The sequence below is a fragment of the Myripristis murdjan genome, chromosome 3 (assembly GCF_902150065.1).
Source record: "Myripristis murdjan chromosome 3, fMyrMur1.1, whole genome shotgun sequence".
Classification (NCBI taxonomy): domain Eukaryota; kingdom Metazoa; phylum Chordata; class Actinopteri; order Holocentriformes; family Holocentridae; genus Myripristis; species Myripristis murdjan.
Window position 1 is genome coordinate 45,494,523 of NC_043982.1, and position 18,771 is coordinate 45,513,293.

General features: G+C 41.2%; 1 protein-coding gene across 1 annotated transcript in view; it reads left to right on the forward strand.

The window, feature by feature from the left end:
* Positions 1 to 16,798, forward strand: part of slco3a1b (solute carrier organic anion transporter family member 3A1b) — a 51,929-nt gene extending 35,131 nt beyond the window's left edge. The window contains exons 3-10 of the mRNA XM_030081439.1: positions 4,371 to 4,469; positions 6,442 to 6,711; positions 7,549 to 7,713; positions 9,187 to 9,385; positions 10,307 to 10,442; positions 12,138 to 12,310; positions 14,874 to 14,938; positions 16,422 to 16,798. Coding sequence (XP_029937299.1) covers positions 4,371 to 4,469; positions 6,442 to 6,711; positions 7,549 to 7,713; positions 9,187 to 9,385; positions 10,307 to 10,442; positions 12,138 to 12,310; positions 14,874 to 14,938; positions 16,422 to 16,798 — 1,484 coding nt within the window. The remainder of the gene's footprint in view (positions 1 to 4,370; positions 4,470 to 6,441; positions 6,712 to 7,548; positions 7,714 to 9,186; positions 9,386 to 10,306; positions 10,443 to 12,137; positions 12,311 to 14,873; positions 14,939 to 16,421) is intronic.
* The last annotated feature ends 1,973 nt before the right edge of the window (positions 16,799 to 18,771 follow it).

The window sequence follows — 18,771 nt, forward strand, 5'->3', positions numbered from 1 at the left end:
CCTGCTAGTCCCCTCCCCAGAGCGAGCAGTGGGGTTTCAGAGCTGCCACATCACTCCTCCTCCCTTTCCTCCAGCCGCTGGTTTCCATTCATTCCACTACGATATGAACATGAACTTTCAGAGCCTTCACACTTTCTTCACTCCAGTTTTCCATCAGCGGAATAAAGTCCTCCACATGAGTTTTCCTAAAAGCAGCAGCACTGTTGGCTTTTCAGGGCTTTTTCACACTGAAACGCTCCCTCCTCCTCCTCCGCCAGGGAAAATAGCCCATTAGAAACATTATAAGGCAGCTGAAATGATTTGATAAATGACAAAAAGAAAAAAAAAATACCATCACAGGAGCATTCAGGGACATTTTGTTCCCTTTAAGCTAGAAATGTTACGGTTTACAATATGTCAAATCATTTATCAGCTTTTATTTTCAAAAGTAATTCAAAATCACTACTTGGGGCTAAGAAAATATTTTTGGTGTTTGCTTTTGTTTTGTTTGTTTTTGGTTAAATCCTAAACCGAACCCTCAAATAAAAAACAAAAAAGCTTTTAAAAATGTGATGAAAAATGCCTCTTTATTGAAAAATGTTAAAATTATGTATACAAAAATAAGTGTTACATGTTGAACACAGAAGCCCCCCTGGGCCTGCAGGTGGCGCTAGACGGGTTTCATCCTCAACATGAATGTTATCCCCTAAATCCATGGCGATCAGACCGAACAGGTTTGGAGATTCGTTCCTAAACTGCTGACAGACCAAACTGGCCTAAACTGGATATAATTCAAATATTTAAAATGTTCTATAATCTGTGCTTTCTTACAAAACAACATTCACTTTCATAGGACAGAGCAGTAAATTTCAGAATTTTTAATATATATATATATATATATATATATATTAAAAAAAAAAAAAAAAAAAAACGTGAGTTTCATTCAGGTTTCAGAGAGTTAAACAGGAAGTCACTGGTGTGTATCCGAGTGTTTGGCAGCCCTCATTCATGGCTAAGCTCGTTTCACACACACACACACACACACACACACACACACACACACACACACACACACACACACACACACACCTGTATTAGCCTCCTCTTCCTCTCAGCTCAGCTGGGTGATCGAGCCTCAGTCTGCATGTCAAACAGGAAGTGCACCTGTCACCAGGTGGCGCCAGGTCAAATTTAACATGGTTTCTCATTTTGACCTTCCCTTGTCTGGAGTCCAGACGGTGGAGACAGACGTGTGTGTGTGTGTGTGTGTGTGTGTGTGTGTGTTTTCTGTGGTAGAAGCTCCGTCTCATCATGTCTGTATTACAGTGAATGGCTCCAGTATCACCAGTCTTATACAACGCTGCCCTCTGCTGAGAGAGCGGGTGAACTGCATCTCTCTCTCTTTTTTTTTTTTGGACTGGCTTCTCTCCAGGTTTGCGTGTGCCGGTGGACGGCGGCGCTCACTCAGCTGTTCAGCTTTGCTTTCTTTTGTTTTTTAACTCTTCTCTTTTTGTTTTATCGTTGTGTTTTCTCAGTTTTATCACTGTGTTTCTGTGTTTTAGCAGGTTCAGGTTGGACAATTAACTACCATCGTGATGCATCTATGAATCCAAGAACTTTCAGTCCTCTCAACAGTTTTATTTTCCTCTTAATAATTACTTCAGAATTAATGCAGAGAAAGAAAAACACACATGGGCTTGGATCTGAAAAAGAACACAAACAACATTAAAACTTAACAAATTAGTCTCACATTTCTACTGTTTTAGTCCAGTAATTTTAGGCCAAAATTGGGGTCAACCTAGGACAAATTGCAAGAGAAGCAAACTCAACTGATTTTGTATCCTCAGTTTGTCCTGAGTGAGGGGAAAAAAGTCCCAAGAAATCCCATTGGTGGAAAGTTTTGAAAATCACCTATTTATGACCACATATTACCAAAAAACACTGTTTTTAACACACAGGGGAAAGGGGTTCAACATTTGACTTTCAGATATCACTATAAAAATTCACAAGATGATTACACACTCAAAGACAAGAAAAAAAAGTCAATTACAAGTTCTTTGAATTATTCTGTTTACACATGCATATCACACATTATCTGATTTGATATGCGCTAATAAGGAATATAAGGAATAAATGCCAGAACAGATATTTAAACAGTGAATTAAAAGGTTACTATATAACAGTGAATTAAAAGGTTACTATATACAGTACAGGCCAAAAGTTTGGACACACCTTCTCATTCAATGCGTTTTCTTTATTTTCATGACTATTTACATTGTAGATTCTCACTGAAGGAATCAAAACTATGAATGAACACATGTGGAGTTATGTACTTAACAAAAAAAGGTGAAACAACTGAAAACATGTTTTATATTCTAGTTTCTTCAAAATAGCCACCCTTTGCTCTGATTACTGCTTTGCACACTCTTGGCATTCTCTCCATGAGCTTCAAGAGGTAGTCACCTGAAATGGTTTTCCAACAGTCTTGAAGGAGTTCCCAGAGGTGTTTAGCACTTGTTGGCCCCTTTGCCTTCACTCTGCGGTCCAGCTCACCCCAAACCATCTGGATTGGGTTCAGGTCCGGCGACTGTGGAGGCCAGGTCATCTGCCGCAGCACTCCATCACTCTCCTTCTTGGTCAAATAGCCCTTACACAGCCTGGAGGTGTGTTTGGGCTCATTGTCCTGTTGAAAATAAATGATCGTCCAACTAAACGCAAACCGGATGGGATGGCATGTCGCTGCAGGATGCTGTGGTAGCCATCCTGGTTCAGTGTGCCTTCAATTTTGAATAAATCCCCAACAGTGTCACCAGCAAAACACCCCCACACCATCACACCTCCTCCTCCATGCTTCACAGTGGGAACCAGGCATGTGGAATCCATCCGTTCACCTTTTCTGCGTCTCACAAAGACACGGCGGTTGGAACCAAAGATCTCAAATTTGGACTCATCAGACCAAAGCACAGATTTCCACTGGTCTAATGTCCATTCCTTGTGTTTCTTGGCCCAAACAAATCTCTTCTGCTTGTTGCCTCTCCTTAGCAGTGGTTTCCTAGCAGCTATTTGACCATGAAGGCCTGATTGGCGCAGTCTCCTCTTAACAGTTGTTCTAGAGATGGGTCTGCTGCTAGAACTCTGTGTGGCATTTGTCTGGTCTCTGATCTGAGCTGCTGTTAACTTGCGATTTCTGAGGCTGGTGACTCGGATGAACTTGTCCTCAGAAGCAGAGGTGACTCTTGGTCTTCCTTTCCTGGGTCGGTCCTCATGTGTGCCAGTTTCGTTGTAGTGCTTGATGGTTTTTGCGACTCCACTTGGGGACACATTTAAAGTTTTTGCAATTTTCCGGACTGACTGACCTTCATTTCTTAAAGTAATGATGGCCACTCGTTTTTCTTTAGTTAGCTGATTGGTTCTTGCCATAATATGAATTTTAACAGTTGTCCAATAGGGCTGTCGGCTGTGTAGTAACCTGACTTCTGCACAACACAACTGATGGTCCCAACCCCATTGATAAAGCAAGAAATTCCACTAATTAACCCTGATAAGGCACACCTGTGAAGTGAAAACCATTTCAGGTGACTACCTCTTGAAGCTCATGGAGAGAATGCCAAGAGTGTGCAAAGCAGTAATCAGAGCAAAGGGTGGCTATTTTGAAGAAACTAGAATATAAAACATGTTTTCAGTTATTTCACCTTTTTTTGTTAAGTACATAACTCCACATGTGTTCATTCATAGTTCTGATTCCTTCAGTGAGAATCTACAATGTAAACAGTCATGAAAATAAAGAAAAGGCATTGAATGAGAAGGTGTGTCCAAACTTTTGGCCTGTACTGTATATAGTAACCTTGAATTAAAAGGTTACTATATAACAGTGAATTAAAAGGTTACTATATGTGTGTTAAAAACTGTTTTTTGGTAATATGTGGTCATAAATAGGTGATTTTCAAAACTTTCCACCAATGGGATTTCTTGGGACTTTTTCCCCACACTCAGGACAAACTGAGGATCCAAAATCAGTTGAGTTTTTCCTCTTGCAATTTGTCCTAGGCTTTTTCGTAAAATGACTGGACTATATAGGATAAATAGAGTTCTCAGTTGGATAAAGGTCTAAGATGAACTAACACAACATAGCAAAAGAGTGGGAAGTCCCCCTGCTGCCCCATGCAGAGGTCACAGAGAACGAGTGGGTTCAATCAGGCAAATGATGAGTGAAGTTAGAACCAATTAGTGGTGGTATAAAATTATAAAAAATTAAATTAACAATAAGTGAAAAATAGAGATCTGTGCTACAGCTACACTGCACCAAACTCACCTAGACCATGACGTTGGTCCGCTGGCATTTTGACTCTATTATTTCTAACTGAGCCTTCCTTGCTTTGTGTCTCCTGCAGGTATTTTATTTTCGACGTTAGTGTTCGGCCCGGCCTGCGGCTTCATCCTCGGCTCCGTCTGTACCAAAGTCTATGTTGATGCCGTCTTCATCGACACAAGTGAGTCTCCTTTGGATTCGTATCGGTGAAGATCCAGTCACTGCTGATTCAAACACAGTCTGGTAACGAGGTTAGATATCTGGTGCCAAAGCTCTCCTCTCCAAAAACTTAGATTCAGCTGGTGCTGAAGTTTGGGCTGCACCACTGAATATATGAATAAAATAAATACCGAGGTAATGTGGAAATCCATCGAATGAATGGAAGAGGCAGGAGATTGAATGGGTAGTGTGTGTGTGTGTGTGTGTGTGTGTGTGTGAGGCACCAACAACAGGATAAATGAGACCTGGAGGCTCAGGCTGTGCTTATCTGACCCTGGGCCACGAGCTGCTCCTCCTGTGACTTGTGCACATTTCCAATCCCATCTCACTTCTCAGGATTTCTGATTTTCATGACATCTTTCTGTAAAGTGATGAGCTCATGCCCTCAGACGTGCCTCACTGTCATAACCAGGTGCATGCAGGTCCTTAAAAAAATCTACATTTTGGATGTTAGAAATCTCTGAACCACTGAACCTGCTCAGCTGCTAGGAAAATGCTGGTTTCAGATTAACCCTCCTGTTATGTTCAAATTTACTAACATCTTTTATGTTTGGGCAGTTTAAACCTCCACAAAATTCTTATAACTAAAATTGTTGCCAAAGTTTATGTGTCAGGTATGTTTCTTTGTTGACGACCTAAATGGCCCTTTAAATAAAACACAGATTTTTGTTATTTATAACCAGTGCATACAAAGTGTGTCCAGGACATTGAAAACATATCATCATGTGAATTTCATGTTTACCCGTTAGTACCCATTAAATTGGGAAAACTCATTAAATATGAAGCAAAAAAAAAATGTTAATCATTTATCTAGAGATGTTAAACATTGACTGGGGTCAAATTGACCCCAAACATAATAGGACGGTTAAACTAACTCTCTTTATACACCACATTTAAACGCACTCAAGAAAACTGATTATTCACTTCAGTATCTTTATAGAGAAATCCACAAAAATCCTTGGACTCACTTGTCCCAGGTTCTGTGTCAAAAAGAAAGAAAGAAAGAAAGAAAGAAAGAAAGAAAGAAAGAAAAAGAAAGAAAGGAAGGAAGGAAGGAAGGAAGGAAGGAAGGAAGGAAAGAAGGAAGAAAGAAAGAAAGAAATCTGGTGAGATTTATTCCAGCAGCAGCTGTTGTCAGTAAAGATATTCCTCCCTAAATCTGACCTCAGCACAGGGCTGAACATACGTAGTAATTATTATCTTAACACTTTCCTGCACCAATAAGAAAAAAACATTTTTTGTTTTTCAGATGTTTTTTGCTCAGACTCAGTTTAGGTAACGTCATGATCCATCTCGTGGGGCAGTGGCTCCCAAACCTCTCAGCTCACTATTATTTTTAGTTTAGTTCTTATTAGTTTCAGTATTAGTTTGAGTTAGTTTTTTATGATAATATAGTTTTTAGTTGTTGTTGTTGTTTTTCAATGCAACAGGTATTCCAAAACAAAACAAAACATTTATTACTTTATTTTATTATATTTTATTGTTTGTTTTATTTTATTTTGTTTCATTTTTTCAGAAGTTCAGAATAGGTATTCTAATACCATACAATATGTACTTTTATATTTTATTTTATTTTGTTTTGCTTTGTTTTGTTTTAATTTGTTTTATAGTATTTTATTTTATTTTTTGTCAAATGTTCAGAATAAGTACTCCAGTACAATATATAGTTTGTATTTATTGTTATTATTTAATTTAATTTAATTTAATTTAATTTAATTTAATTTAATTTTTGCCTTTGTGATGGCAGTTGACTCCCAGTCACAGACTAAAACTAAACACATTTTCTGCAGATTTTTATTTTACTTTAGTTAGTTTTGTAAACCCACAATATCGTTTAAGTTTTATTTTGATTTTATTTTGATTCCAGGTAACTAAAACTTTGTTGTCACAGCTGTTTGTTTGTGGTTTGGTGACCTTGCTGCGTACCTGTGCAGGTAAGCTGGACATCACCCCAGACGACCCTCGCTGGATCGGGGCCTGGTGGGGCGGCTTCCTCCTCTGCGGTGCCTTACTCTTCCTGTCGGCGCTCTTCATGTTCGGCTTCCCGCAGGCGCTGGACGAGAGCGACGTGGACGGCGGGCCGGAGAGCGAGCAGGCCATGCTGCCTCCCTCGCTGGGCGCCGACTACCAGGCGTCCAAACCCAACGGGGCGCTGCACGGCTTCGACGCCAACAGCGGACTCAGCGTCTGTGAGCACCTGAGAGGTGAGGAGGACGAGGGTCTGACAGGATGAAGGGGGGCGGAGAGGTGGAGGTTCGGGCCGCAGCCAGTGATTAATAATGTATAATTATTTTATTATTTACAGAGGTGGAAGTGCCTGAATATGCACATCACTGCAAAAGAGCAGCTTTTTGTGTACTTTTATTTTTAAAGTCAGTAATTTGACTTTTCCTTCAGTCCATTTCTGCTTGAGTTTTGTCCTTCACTACATTTTAAATCAGATCCATTACAGAGAACAGACTGTGGAACCTTTCACAATAAAAGCTCGGTCAGCAAAGATGAGCAGAGGAACCTGCTTCTACTTTGTTGTCTCTAATTTTTGTCATTTTCCAAATTTCACAATAAAAGCTGCACCATGAAAAACTGCAGCGAGGACCATTTAGACTCAACTGGTCCAAAAAAAAAAAAAAAAAAAAAAGTGGAATAAGTGAGAACCCTGTAGACTCAACCACCACATGATGTGCTTATTCCACATTGAGTCTACAGGGTCCTCACTTCAGTTGAGTGCAATGTCCCTTTTTACTTTTTCAGCAGTAGATTTTTACTGCACAACTTCTACTTCTACTGCAGTCAGATACCAGCAGAGGAACAGTACTTGTACTTCTACTGCAGTCACATACCAGCAGAGGAACAGTACTTCTACTTCTACTGCAGTCAGATACCAGCAGAGGGACAGTACTTGTACTTCTACTGCAGTAATAGTTTGTAGTACTCGGAGCCCCTCTGCTCATATCTCATACTGAATCCCATCATCAGATGAGTTTAAAGTCACTAGTCGGTGTAAGTGACCTTGTCTGTCTTCTTCGTTGGTGTTTCCTCAGTGATCCCTCGGGTGACGAGGCACCTCCTCAGTAATCCCGTGTTCAGCTGCATCACGCTCGCCGCCTGCATGGAGATCGCCGTGGTCGCCGGCTTCGCTGCCTTCCTGGGTAAATACCTGGAGCAGCAGTTCAACCTCACCACCTCCTCGGCCAATCAGCTGCTAGGTGGGTCGCTCAAACGTCTCGTCCCATCGGAGGACAACAGGCCTTGTTTTTGTGATAGATCTCTGATACGTTTTCATATCTGACTTATTTTCAAGTTTTCTATTTTAGTCTCAGTATCTTGTGCTGCTGCTGCTGCTAGCTTTCACACACACTGCACCCACTGCTGCTTCAGCTGCTGTTTCCACAGGGCTGCTGAGAGAGGAAGACTCATGAAGGAGGGGTGGAAATATTACAGAGGGGCAGACAGACAGACAAGCAGACAGACAGACAGACAGACAGACAGACAGGCAGACAGACAGACAGGCAGACAGACAGACAGACAGACAGACAGACAGGCAGACAGACAGACAGAGTGTGGGCTCAGAGCCTCCAGCTGTGGTTCCTCTAGTTTGTTCAGAGTCAAAGTCAAAGTGATGTTGTTCTGCTTGGATCAGTGGTTCTCTTTGTGTCTCTGCTGAGATCCAGACAGGAACATGAGAGGAACGGGACCTGCCGCCGGCTCCTCTCACCACACCTTCACTGGCACTCCGACACACCACTTTCACTCTTGTACATTTGTTTTCTATCAGATTGTCCAAACTGGGGGGGCAGCTGGGGGGGCGAGGCCTGTTTTCAGGGTGGCAGCTGCCGGCCCAGGCCACCCTGGTAGATCCGACCCTGGATAAAAACAGTAAAAAATCAGTAGTAAAAGATGGACAGAGGGAAGATGGAGATTGTCTTTCTTTCTATTTTCTTATATCTTAATTGTTCTATTGAGAATTTTAGCAACTGCAGCCGACCCAGTTTCCCTGCAGAGATAAATAAAGTATTTCTGATTCTGATTATGGAAAAAAAAAAAAACACTGTCATTTATAAAGTTCTGGCCTACTGCGGTGGCGCAGTAGGCCATTGTAGTGAGCTGTAAATTTTGGACTTAATAATCTCAGAATTTAGAAGTTTTTTCTCATGAATTTGTGAGATTTTATCATAAATTTACTACTTCAGTCTCAGAGAATATTCACATTTTTTCTCATAAATGTATGCCTTTAATCTCTGAGTTTCTAAGTTTTGTCTTGCAAATTTGTGACTTTATAATCTCAGAATTTTCTAGTTTTTTTCTCATAAATTTATGACTTCAATCTCGGAGAATATGAGTTTTTTTTTTTTTTTAAATAAATGTACAATTTTAATCTAGCACATTTAGTTTCATTCGTATATGTGTATGTATCTGCTGCAAAATGAACATAATCATCATTTGTGGTAATAAAGGAAAAAGTGGCCCTGCTGCAGAGCTCATTTAAAGGTGACTCAGCAGAATTCAGAGCATGTTGGATTCCCAGGAAGCAGATTGCTGACTCAGCGAAGTGACAATAGTCACATCTTTACTTGTAGAAGTTTTCTTTTAAAGATGAGACGGGACAGGAGACACAGCAGACACAGAGCTGCTAGTGTGTGACAGTTTTTAACCGTGTGCCCCCCCTCCCCCGCCCTCAGGCATGACGGCGATCCCCTGCGCCTGCCTGGGCATCTTCCTGGGCGGCCTGCTGGTCAAGAAGCTCAACCTGTCGGCTCTGGGCGCCGTGCGCATGGCCATGCTGGTCAACCTGGTGTCCACCGCCTGCTACGTCTCCTTCCTCTTCCTGGGCTGTGACACCGGGCCCGTCGCCGGGGTTACCGTCGCCTACGGCAACGAGTAAGTACCATGACCCACCAGTGTGACTGATGTGTCCAGGCCAGCAGCGTCTCCATATGCTCCTTCAGTAGAAGTGATGTCATAGGAAAATGGCCGCCACGTGAATCTGCTGGAGTTAATTTTCCTGAACCGATCGCTACGCTCCGACGTATCCTGAGAACTAAATGTAACGTAGTTTTAAGTTGACCCATGCCAATATGTTGGTTTTGTTGTGGAGCGAAGTGGAAACTACAGTGTCGTGATACTGAGAAGACTTGCTGTCTGTGTAAAATACATTTGTTAATCAAGTGGGGTATTTTATCATCTAGTTTTCCGTGTTAGCTAAAATGCTATCTGGATTGATGACGTCAACAACATTTGTCCCGCCCTACGACGCTGCTGATTGGCTTGGTTGTTTTTTTTTGTTTTTGTTTTTTTTGAACAGCTAAAAACAACCAATTCTTTTTTCTGCACTGGTCAAACTTACACAGGGGGTACATTACTGACCAAGGTTTTAGAGCCACTGTGATAAATTCTTGATGCATGAACCGGGGGTGTCCAGCCGTGTGCCATGGAGGGCCAAGAGGCTGCTCGGGCTGACTGGTCCCTCCTCTCTGCTTGAAGGCGAGCTGATCACTGAAGTCACCTGGTGGAGTTTTTGGTTGGAATGAAAACCTGCAGCCTCTTGGCCCTGCACGGCGCCTGGTTTGACTCCCCTGCTCTGTACCCTGTTGTCTAGTTCACACTCTAACATGCAGCACATCTGAGGGTTTGCATGGAAAAGCTTCCTCTGCACAGGAGCTGGTGACTCCAGCCCTCAGATAAATGTCGAGCAGTAAATAGTTTCCCTCTGAGATGGAGAAGTCGCTGAGTCACTTTATGGAAACGCTGCAGTAAAGAGCCGGTAAATGTTGGTGGTGTTTGTGGCCGCTGTGTCTGCAGGACACTCCACTCGTGGCAGCGGCCTGAATCCGCCTGCATCACCAACTGCAACTGCTACACGGCGTCGGTGAGCCCCGTCTGCGGCTCCAACGGAGTCACCTACCTCTCCGCCTGCTTCGCCGGCTGCACCAAGCCGGTGAGTGAGCGTCCCGCCACCAGGAGCACACCGACCGAAACGGAAAGACGGAGCCCGAGAGCTCAGAGGACACGAGCGGGCTGACACACACACACAGAGAGTAGACAGCCTGTACACACACACACATATACACATATACACAGGCATACACACAGAGAGAGTAAACAGCCTGGGTGGTTAGGGTGACTGCATACACACATATACACACACACACGCACCCATACACATACACCCATACACATACACACACATATACACACACACATACACATACACACATACACGCATACACACACATACATACAGTACAGGCCAAAAGACTACCTCTTGAAGCTCATGGAGAGAATGCCAAGAGTGTGCAAAGCAGTAATCAGAGCAAAGGGTGGCTATTTTGAAGAAACTAGAATATAAAACATGTTTTCAGTTATTTCACCTTTTTTTTGTTAAGTACATAACTCCACATGTGTTCATTCATAGTTTTGATTCCTTCAGTGAGAATCTACAATGTAAATAGTCATGAAAATAAAGAAAACGCATTAAATGAGAAGGTGTGTCCAAACTTTTGGCCTGTACTGTACATGTAAACACATACACACACATACACACATACACGTACACATACATACATGTATACACATATACAAATGCGTACATATACACATACACACACATATAGACATACACACATACACATGTAGAGTTACATGTAAAAATGCATCCAGTGGAAGAAAGCATGAAAAGTTTGGTTTCCTGACAGAGTGAGATAAAATAAGATGTATTTGTATAAGATAGATAGATAGATAGATAGATAGATAGATAGATAGATAGATAGATAGATTGACTGATTGATTGATTGATTGATTGATTGATTGATTGATTGATTGATTGATTGAAAAAAATAGGAAAATGCTCGTACACAGCGACAGTCGAGGTGCCGGTAGTAGTCCAGTGTGCGGTATGTTTCCACTATATGTGGTTCTCTCTGCTAGATATATTGATTGATTGATAGACTGATAGATAGATTAATACATACTGTAGTCTGCATTTTTAATTCTTATATTCTAATTTACTTTATTTTTACTTTTATTTTTTATTTTTACTCATATTTCTTACTTTATTTCATTTTATTTCATTATTTTATTCTTATTTTCATTACTGACTCTTTTTGTTTTCAGTTTCAGTTTATAGGTTTGCTAGTTTAGTTTTTTTTTTTTTTTGAAAATGCTCAAGATCAGAAATCACATCATCATTATGAATCATTATGAATCACATCAGTTGAGTCAGACAGACTCGCTGGCCTCTCCCTCACCTTCCTCCCCTCATTCCTCATTTCCCCTCTTTCTTTTGTTCCCTTCTTTCTTCGTCTCCATCTCTTTGCTCTGCTTTCCTCATTTTTTTTTGTATTTTCTTCCCTTTTCTTCTTCCTCCCTCTTTACATTTGTTCATGCATTTATTCATCTTCATCTTTTTCCCCACATACATTTTTCTTCCCGTCACAAAGTCTGATGGGAAGTGATCAGAGTCTTCAGACGTCTTCCTCAGTCTGAGCAGCGTTCACTTTATCAAGATATGCAGAGAAAAAAGGGACGATACTAATAAACAAGTAAAATGAAGTCAGTAATCATTTCAGCACCGACCCTCTTCATCCTGCACTGACCCGGTTCCTGTGTGTGTGTGTGTGTGTGTGTGTGTCAGAACCTGACCAGCTGCACCTGCATATCCAGCAGCAGCGAGGAGGCCGTGGCTTTACCCGGGAAGTGTCCGAGCCCCGGCTGCCAGCAGGCCTTCCTCACCTTCCTGTGCGTCATCTGTGTGTGCAGCATGATCGGAGCCATGGCCCAGACGCCCTCCGTCATCATCCTCATCAGGTACACACTCCGGCCAGCAGAGGGCGCTGTTGACATGTTCAGGCTAGCGAAGACAGCAGAATCACCATCAGTTATGTGGCGTGCACAGAACAACACACAGACGTGTTGCAGAGAGTCACATGTCCGTCTGTCTCAGATTTTCCATCCAGTGAAACTTGAGTCAGTAGTTTCTCCTCCCAGCTCTTGTTGTTTTTTTGTCCTCACTGATGATTTTGTTACTGGCTACCAGTACCAACATTTATTTATGTCAATCAGTAGATAGATAGATAGATAGATAGATAGGTATACTTTATTGATCCCAGACTGGGAAATTCACACGTTACAGCAGCATCATCAATAAGAACCAAAATAAATAAATAAAATAAAATAAAATTAAATTAAATTAAATTAAATTAAAAGTATATACAATAGAGACTAAAAAGGAGACTAAAACTGTGAAATATATACACTAAATACAATAAGGGCTAAGTATATACAATAAAGTGGCCTGAGAATATAAGATGTTTAAGTGTTGAAATGTAAGAAATGTAAGATATACTGATGAAAATAATAAATATGAAAAATGAAAAATACAGATAGTAGATGGACGTACGTGCTGCCTACACGGCTGTGCATTATGCTCTTTATACTTTATTCATTGGTGTCTTAGTCTTTGTCTTTTTGCTGCTGAAAACCCCAGTGGGCTCTTACTTTCTTGATTTGATGTATTTCCTGTGTCCGTATTGCTTTTATAAGCAAACTGAAGTGGACGTCGGCAGCCTTTGGCAGAGGATGTCAGGTGGATTGCCATGATTTTTTCCGTGGATTTGTGCAGGATAGATGTCGGTGCTTAAGGCCTAAAGTCACTGAGGTGGTTTCTTTCAGGTGGTTTCTTAGGTACAGGTGTGGTGTACCATGTCTTCCATAAGGAGGGGACAGGTAGTGGAAGCAGTTGTCTTTTGTCTTTTTAGTCGTCTGCTGCAGCATTTAAAGACTCTCCAAGTCCCTCAGGACCTGCAGCTTTATTAGATGTGAGCAGCCACCTCGTACTATGAAACTGGTAAGACAATTACAAAATCAGCCTAATACCATCTTAGAATTATCCAAGTGTGTCTTCAAAAACAGGATCGGAGGTGCACACTATTTCTCATCTGTGCTTCAGAGTAACACTCAACAGAGAACCTGGTTTAGCTCATTAGAAAAGCTTTTTTTTTTTTTTTAACAGGGATTACACTACTTTTACTTTTTTTTTTTTTTTTTTTTTTTTTTTTTTTTACTTTAAAGTAAAACAGAGCTTAAACAGTGACATCATCCTGCACTAGTTGGGTGTAAATTAAAATGTCAGCCAATAAAACCTTCACAAATCTATGAATATCCTCTCTCATCCACCTCATCCCTTCAAAATAAACTGTTTCCTGACATCCTGTTGGTTTGAACTTGTGCATGGTCCTTCCCTGCACCGTGTCCCACCCAAACGTCCTGTTTCAACAGGAAATACATCAAATCAACACAGTAAGAGTCCATTTCATGGGGTCCTTAAGTAAATTTAACTCCATGTACTTTTATAACTTTGGCTTAAGTAAAAGTTTTGAAATTGCACTTTAACTTTTACCAGAGTATAATTTTAGAAGAGTATTTGTGCTTTTACTTGAGTAAGAAATGTGTGTACTTCTGCCACCTCTGGTCCAAGATATAGGAAGACACAGGATACTGTCACATTTTTCATTACTGCTGTGTTTCAAATCTACAAAAAAAGGGTTAAAATAACTGAAAGAATACTCCCAACTTCCCGACTTCCCCATACTGAGACCAGATGTTGGACACCATTTCCACCTCTGGATGTCCAGTGGTTCAGTTCCTATGTGGAGCATTTCCTGTTAGCTTAGCATAAAGACTTGAAGCCTATGGGAGTCGTTAGCCTGGCTCCATCAAACTCCAAACACGTCATTTATCTCTGATCTTCGGGGGTGGGGTTAGGGTTAGGGTTAGCCAATCAGAGGCAGAGTAGGGACAGGCCTCATGACTTCTGAGTCTCCTCACATTAAGGGAAGTGGATCAGGGCAAGAAGTGCAATTTAGATAAAAAAAAAAAAAAAAGAACAACCCTAACCCTACAACTCCATTCCCATCATTCAAAAGAACTGAATCATTCAAAAGAATCGTGTTGTTAAAACGACTCAGTGATTCCAAAGTATCACATCGTCCAAAAGAACCAATGATTCAAAAGAATTAATCACTCAAAAGAATTGTATCGTTCAAAAGCATTGGAGCATTCAAAAAAAAATTTGATCATTCAGAAGAATCATAACATTAGAAAGAATTGGTTGTTCAAAAGAATTGGATCATTTTTGACGTAACATCACTAAAGTTTTTCATAAACGTCACTGAGCTGTTTCTGTGGCTTCCCTGTTATATTCGAACTCATGCCAACTAACTAATGTTTAGTTGATGATAAATTATGAATTATAGGTGAAGTGTTCCTTTAATGTCACATCCAGACATTTTGCAGCAGCTGCTGGAGCACAGCGGGTCACCTGTTCAGGTTGCTGTTCTCTGTAGCTCTTCAGCTGTTCCTGTTCTTGCAGAACCGTGAGTCCGGAGCTGAAGTCTTACGCCCTCGGGGTTCTGTTCCTCCTGCTCAGGCTGATCGGTAAGAACATCAAACTCCTGCAGCTCCCTCACGTGCTGTCGCTCGTATGCATTCTCACTCATTCATTATGAATTTTATCCATCTGTTACATTACAGGACGTGAATCCATGAATTCATTACAACAGAATCCAACTCAATAATTAACAGAACAACTCTTGTTTCATGCTATAGACTCTGTATTATGTATGTTGTCCTGTTGCACTCTGTCCCGTCTGCGTGTTGTGTTCATGGCCGCCGTCGCTCTGGGGTTTGGTCCTGTGTTGAAGAAATACTCTCATTTACTAAGATAGAGGTAAAACCACTGATGTAGCAGCGCCTCAGTGCCAGCAACAAGAGTGTGATTTAAAATGGGTAACACTTTATAACAATCCTTAATAAATGTTGAATTGACAGTTAATTAAACATTAGTTAATAGTTATTTTACAGTCATGCAACAATGAAATGATAATTTATAATCCTCACTTGTTACATAGTAAACTACATATTAACAGTTAAATATTGGACGCATTATAACATTTTATACACTATGTGAACCTTTAGGAAATCATTTGTAAAACATTTATGAACATTACATAGATGGATGAACCAGATACTTGATAACTGGCTTGTAAACCTTCTATAAACATTATTTGGATGGCTGTTATAAAGTCTCAGCTACTGCTTATGATAGTTAGTAACGAATAAAGCCACAAGCAGTGATTCTGAGGTTCAAGTCGACACAAACTGTTAAAAATTAAAAGTTTACACAGTTTAATTAAGTTTATAGATGCACTACTCGTATTGATGAACCATTTACTACCATTTACTTTATAAGTACTTATAAAAATCAGTTACAACGTTACAGTTGCCATCCAAATAATGTTTATAGACAGTTTACAAAGCAGTTAACCATTTAACTATTTAATTACCCATTAATGTGTATCTGGTCCATCTATGTAACGTCTATAAATGTTTAACAAATGATTTCTTAAGGGTTTACAAATTATTAGGTAATCATTAACAAATATCTAATATAGTGTGTAAAATGTTGTAATGTGTGCAACAATAAACTGTTAATAAGTAGTTTGTTATGTATTAAATTATCATTATACCTTAAGAGGGAGTGAGAGTAAACATTAGTGAGTTCATTTTTTTAATTTTTAGAAAAAAAAAAACTTTACGTTGCTGCTCTCTGATGCTTCTTGCTCCATCTGTTCTCTGGAATCGATGGACTTTCACATGGGAGTCAAGAACAATGCAGCAGCAGAAACACACTGACGGGAAAGTCATATTACAGAATTTAAAAGTTCAAATGCATAAAAAGCTTCTCAGTCTCAGTAATATGAGTTCCTTCCAGCCTTGGTTGCACTGTGTCCCGTCTGTGTGGTGTTGTGTGTGTCCTGTGTTGTAAACGTCCCGGTGATGTTTCACCTGGTCTGAGGTGAACGTCGTCCGTCTGTCCTGAACCCTGTTTGACCTCTCGACCCCGCTGTCCGCCCCGCAGGCTTCATCCCACCTCCTCTGATCTTCGGCATGGGCATCGACTCGACCTGCCTGTTCTGGAGCTCGGTGTGCGGCGAGAAGGGAGCCTGCATGCTGTACGACAACGTGGCCTACAGGCACCTGTACGTCAGCATCGCCATCGTGCTCAAGTCGTCGGCCTTCCTGCTCTACGCCACCACGTGGCAGTGCCTGAGGAAGAACTACAGGAAGTACATCAAGAACAGCGAGGGCTACCTGACGCCCACCGAGCTGTTCGCCTCCAACGTGACTCTGGACAACCTGGGCAAGGAGATCGCCCAGAACCCGGTCAACAGGACAAAGTTCATATACAACCTGGAGGATCACGAGACCTGCGACAACATGGAATCGGTTTTATAGTGGCGGTCTGGACTGGAGGCCGGAGACTGGAGACTGGAGACTGGAGCTGAGGCTGGTAATGTGCAATGGACTTGGAGGACGGAGTTTCTTAGATGTTGTGTTGGTTTGAAAGAATGTGTTCAGCCTCTGCTGAGGTCTGATTTATCACTGATCTGAGAACGAAGACCGGTAGACGTTTAAATGTATTAAAACTAATCAACTGAAGCTGACGAGTTCATTTCCAAATGACAGAGATGAACCTCTTCAACTGAAGTTAAGTGAAGGTAAACTAAAGTCGAGGCCATGATGAGTTTTAGGTTCACCCGGCAGGAAGTGAACCCGTGTTGATTAAGTAGCTTACTATTGGATAGGTGGTTTGTTTTGTACTCAAACTTCACCGTGAAGCTCAGATCCAGTCATCAGAATCAATGGAAGACAGAAGTCAACACGGCTAATGCATCAGGATGATATTCATTTTTTATGGCTTGTGGTTGGATTCAGTCCTAACTTGTGTTGCTTGTGTTGGAACGCTGTTTACTTTTGCATTTAGCTGACGCTCCAGTCCGGGGCGACTTCAGAACGAGTTCGCGGGTCGGGTTTGGTGTCGTCGTGGCTGAAGGGCGCTTCGGCAGCTGCGGTGGGGGAATTGAACCTGCGACCTTTTCTGTTAGGGGACAGTCAGTGGAACGGCGAGGCTACTCTGCCACAGTTAGACTCATCTGTTCACTCAGCCTTACTTATAATTCAGACAGCTTTCAGATCATTACAGTGGTGGTAGCTTTAGCAGTCAGTCATGAGCTGAAATCATCCGGTATCTTTCAAATCCAGGCGATCCGGTCTGGGGCAAGTGCAAGCATTTTGTCAAACTACAAGTTAACTGCAATACTTTAAACAGTAAATTACCTGTTCAGTTTTGTGCCATCTATCAGATTGTGAGAGTAGGTGTGGATATCTCACTTAGGAAACTAAACTCTGAGTTGATGTGAAAGATGTTGAACATAATATAAGATTTTACAAAACAAGAAGAAGAAAAAAAAGACTTTCTCTGTAGCTTTCACTGTAACCGCTCTGCTCCTGCTGTGTTTAGGATCACTCGCAGGGCAGCGGAGGAATCCTGAGGCGGTTCAGAGCTCATCACTGTGTCACAGTGTCTGGCTTCTGTTCGAGATACAGAGACCAATGATCTGTTTTCAGTGCCACAAAACTGTTTCCATCACCAACGGATCTCAGTTCACACTTCTCACGCAGGTTCTGGCTAACGAGGCCTCTGTGTGCAACATCTGGTTTAACACAGCTTTACATACCAGCTGTTTCTTTCTCTCCCATATCCAAAACTTTCCCTCCGACATTTCTATAAGTTAGCTCTAACTTCCAAAAGCATATTTAAAAAAAGAAAAAAAAAATACATTAGCTGATGCTCTCGCCCGGAGCGAACGATCAGTCATAACTTTGCAAACCCTGTCGCCATTATATTAAAAAGCATGCCAGAAATGCATGCAAAGCAACAAAGATATGCAGCATCAGTCACTTGCACGGACGCTGAGGTTCAGGACTCGGTGGTCATGGTGATGGTTGAAGCCACATTTTGCTGTTATGGCCTCCAAATTGTATTTCTGACCTTGGAAAAGCTTAATAATGCATACTGCATTGTGATGTTGACAGGTTTTTTTTATTATTTGTTTATCTGGTCTAATACTGACCCTCTGCTAACTCATAATCACTCCATACTACAGCGATGGTATGAATACGTTTTTCATTTTAAATAATAATCTGTCAAGGAATTCTGTGGGATTCTGATTTCTGTGACATATACACTTTAAAATAATTTATTTATACAGAGAAAACAATATATTTCCTTTTTCCTTTTTTTCTAGGCTTACTTTGTAAGGACTCAAATATGTTTTGCATCAAAAACTCGGACTCCTCTCGTCCAGCTACTTACCACTCCAGTATGTGAAGAGTTCATTTCCAAAATGTTGAGGGGAATCATCCAG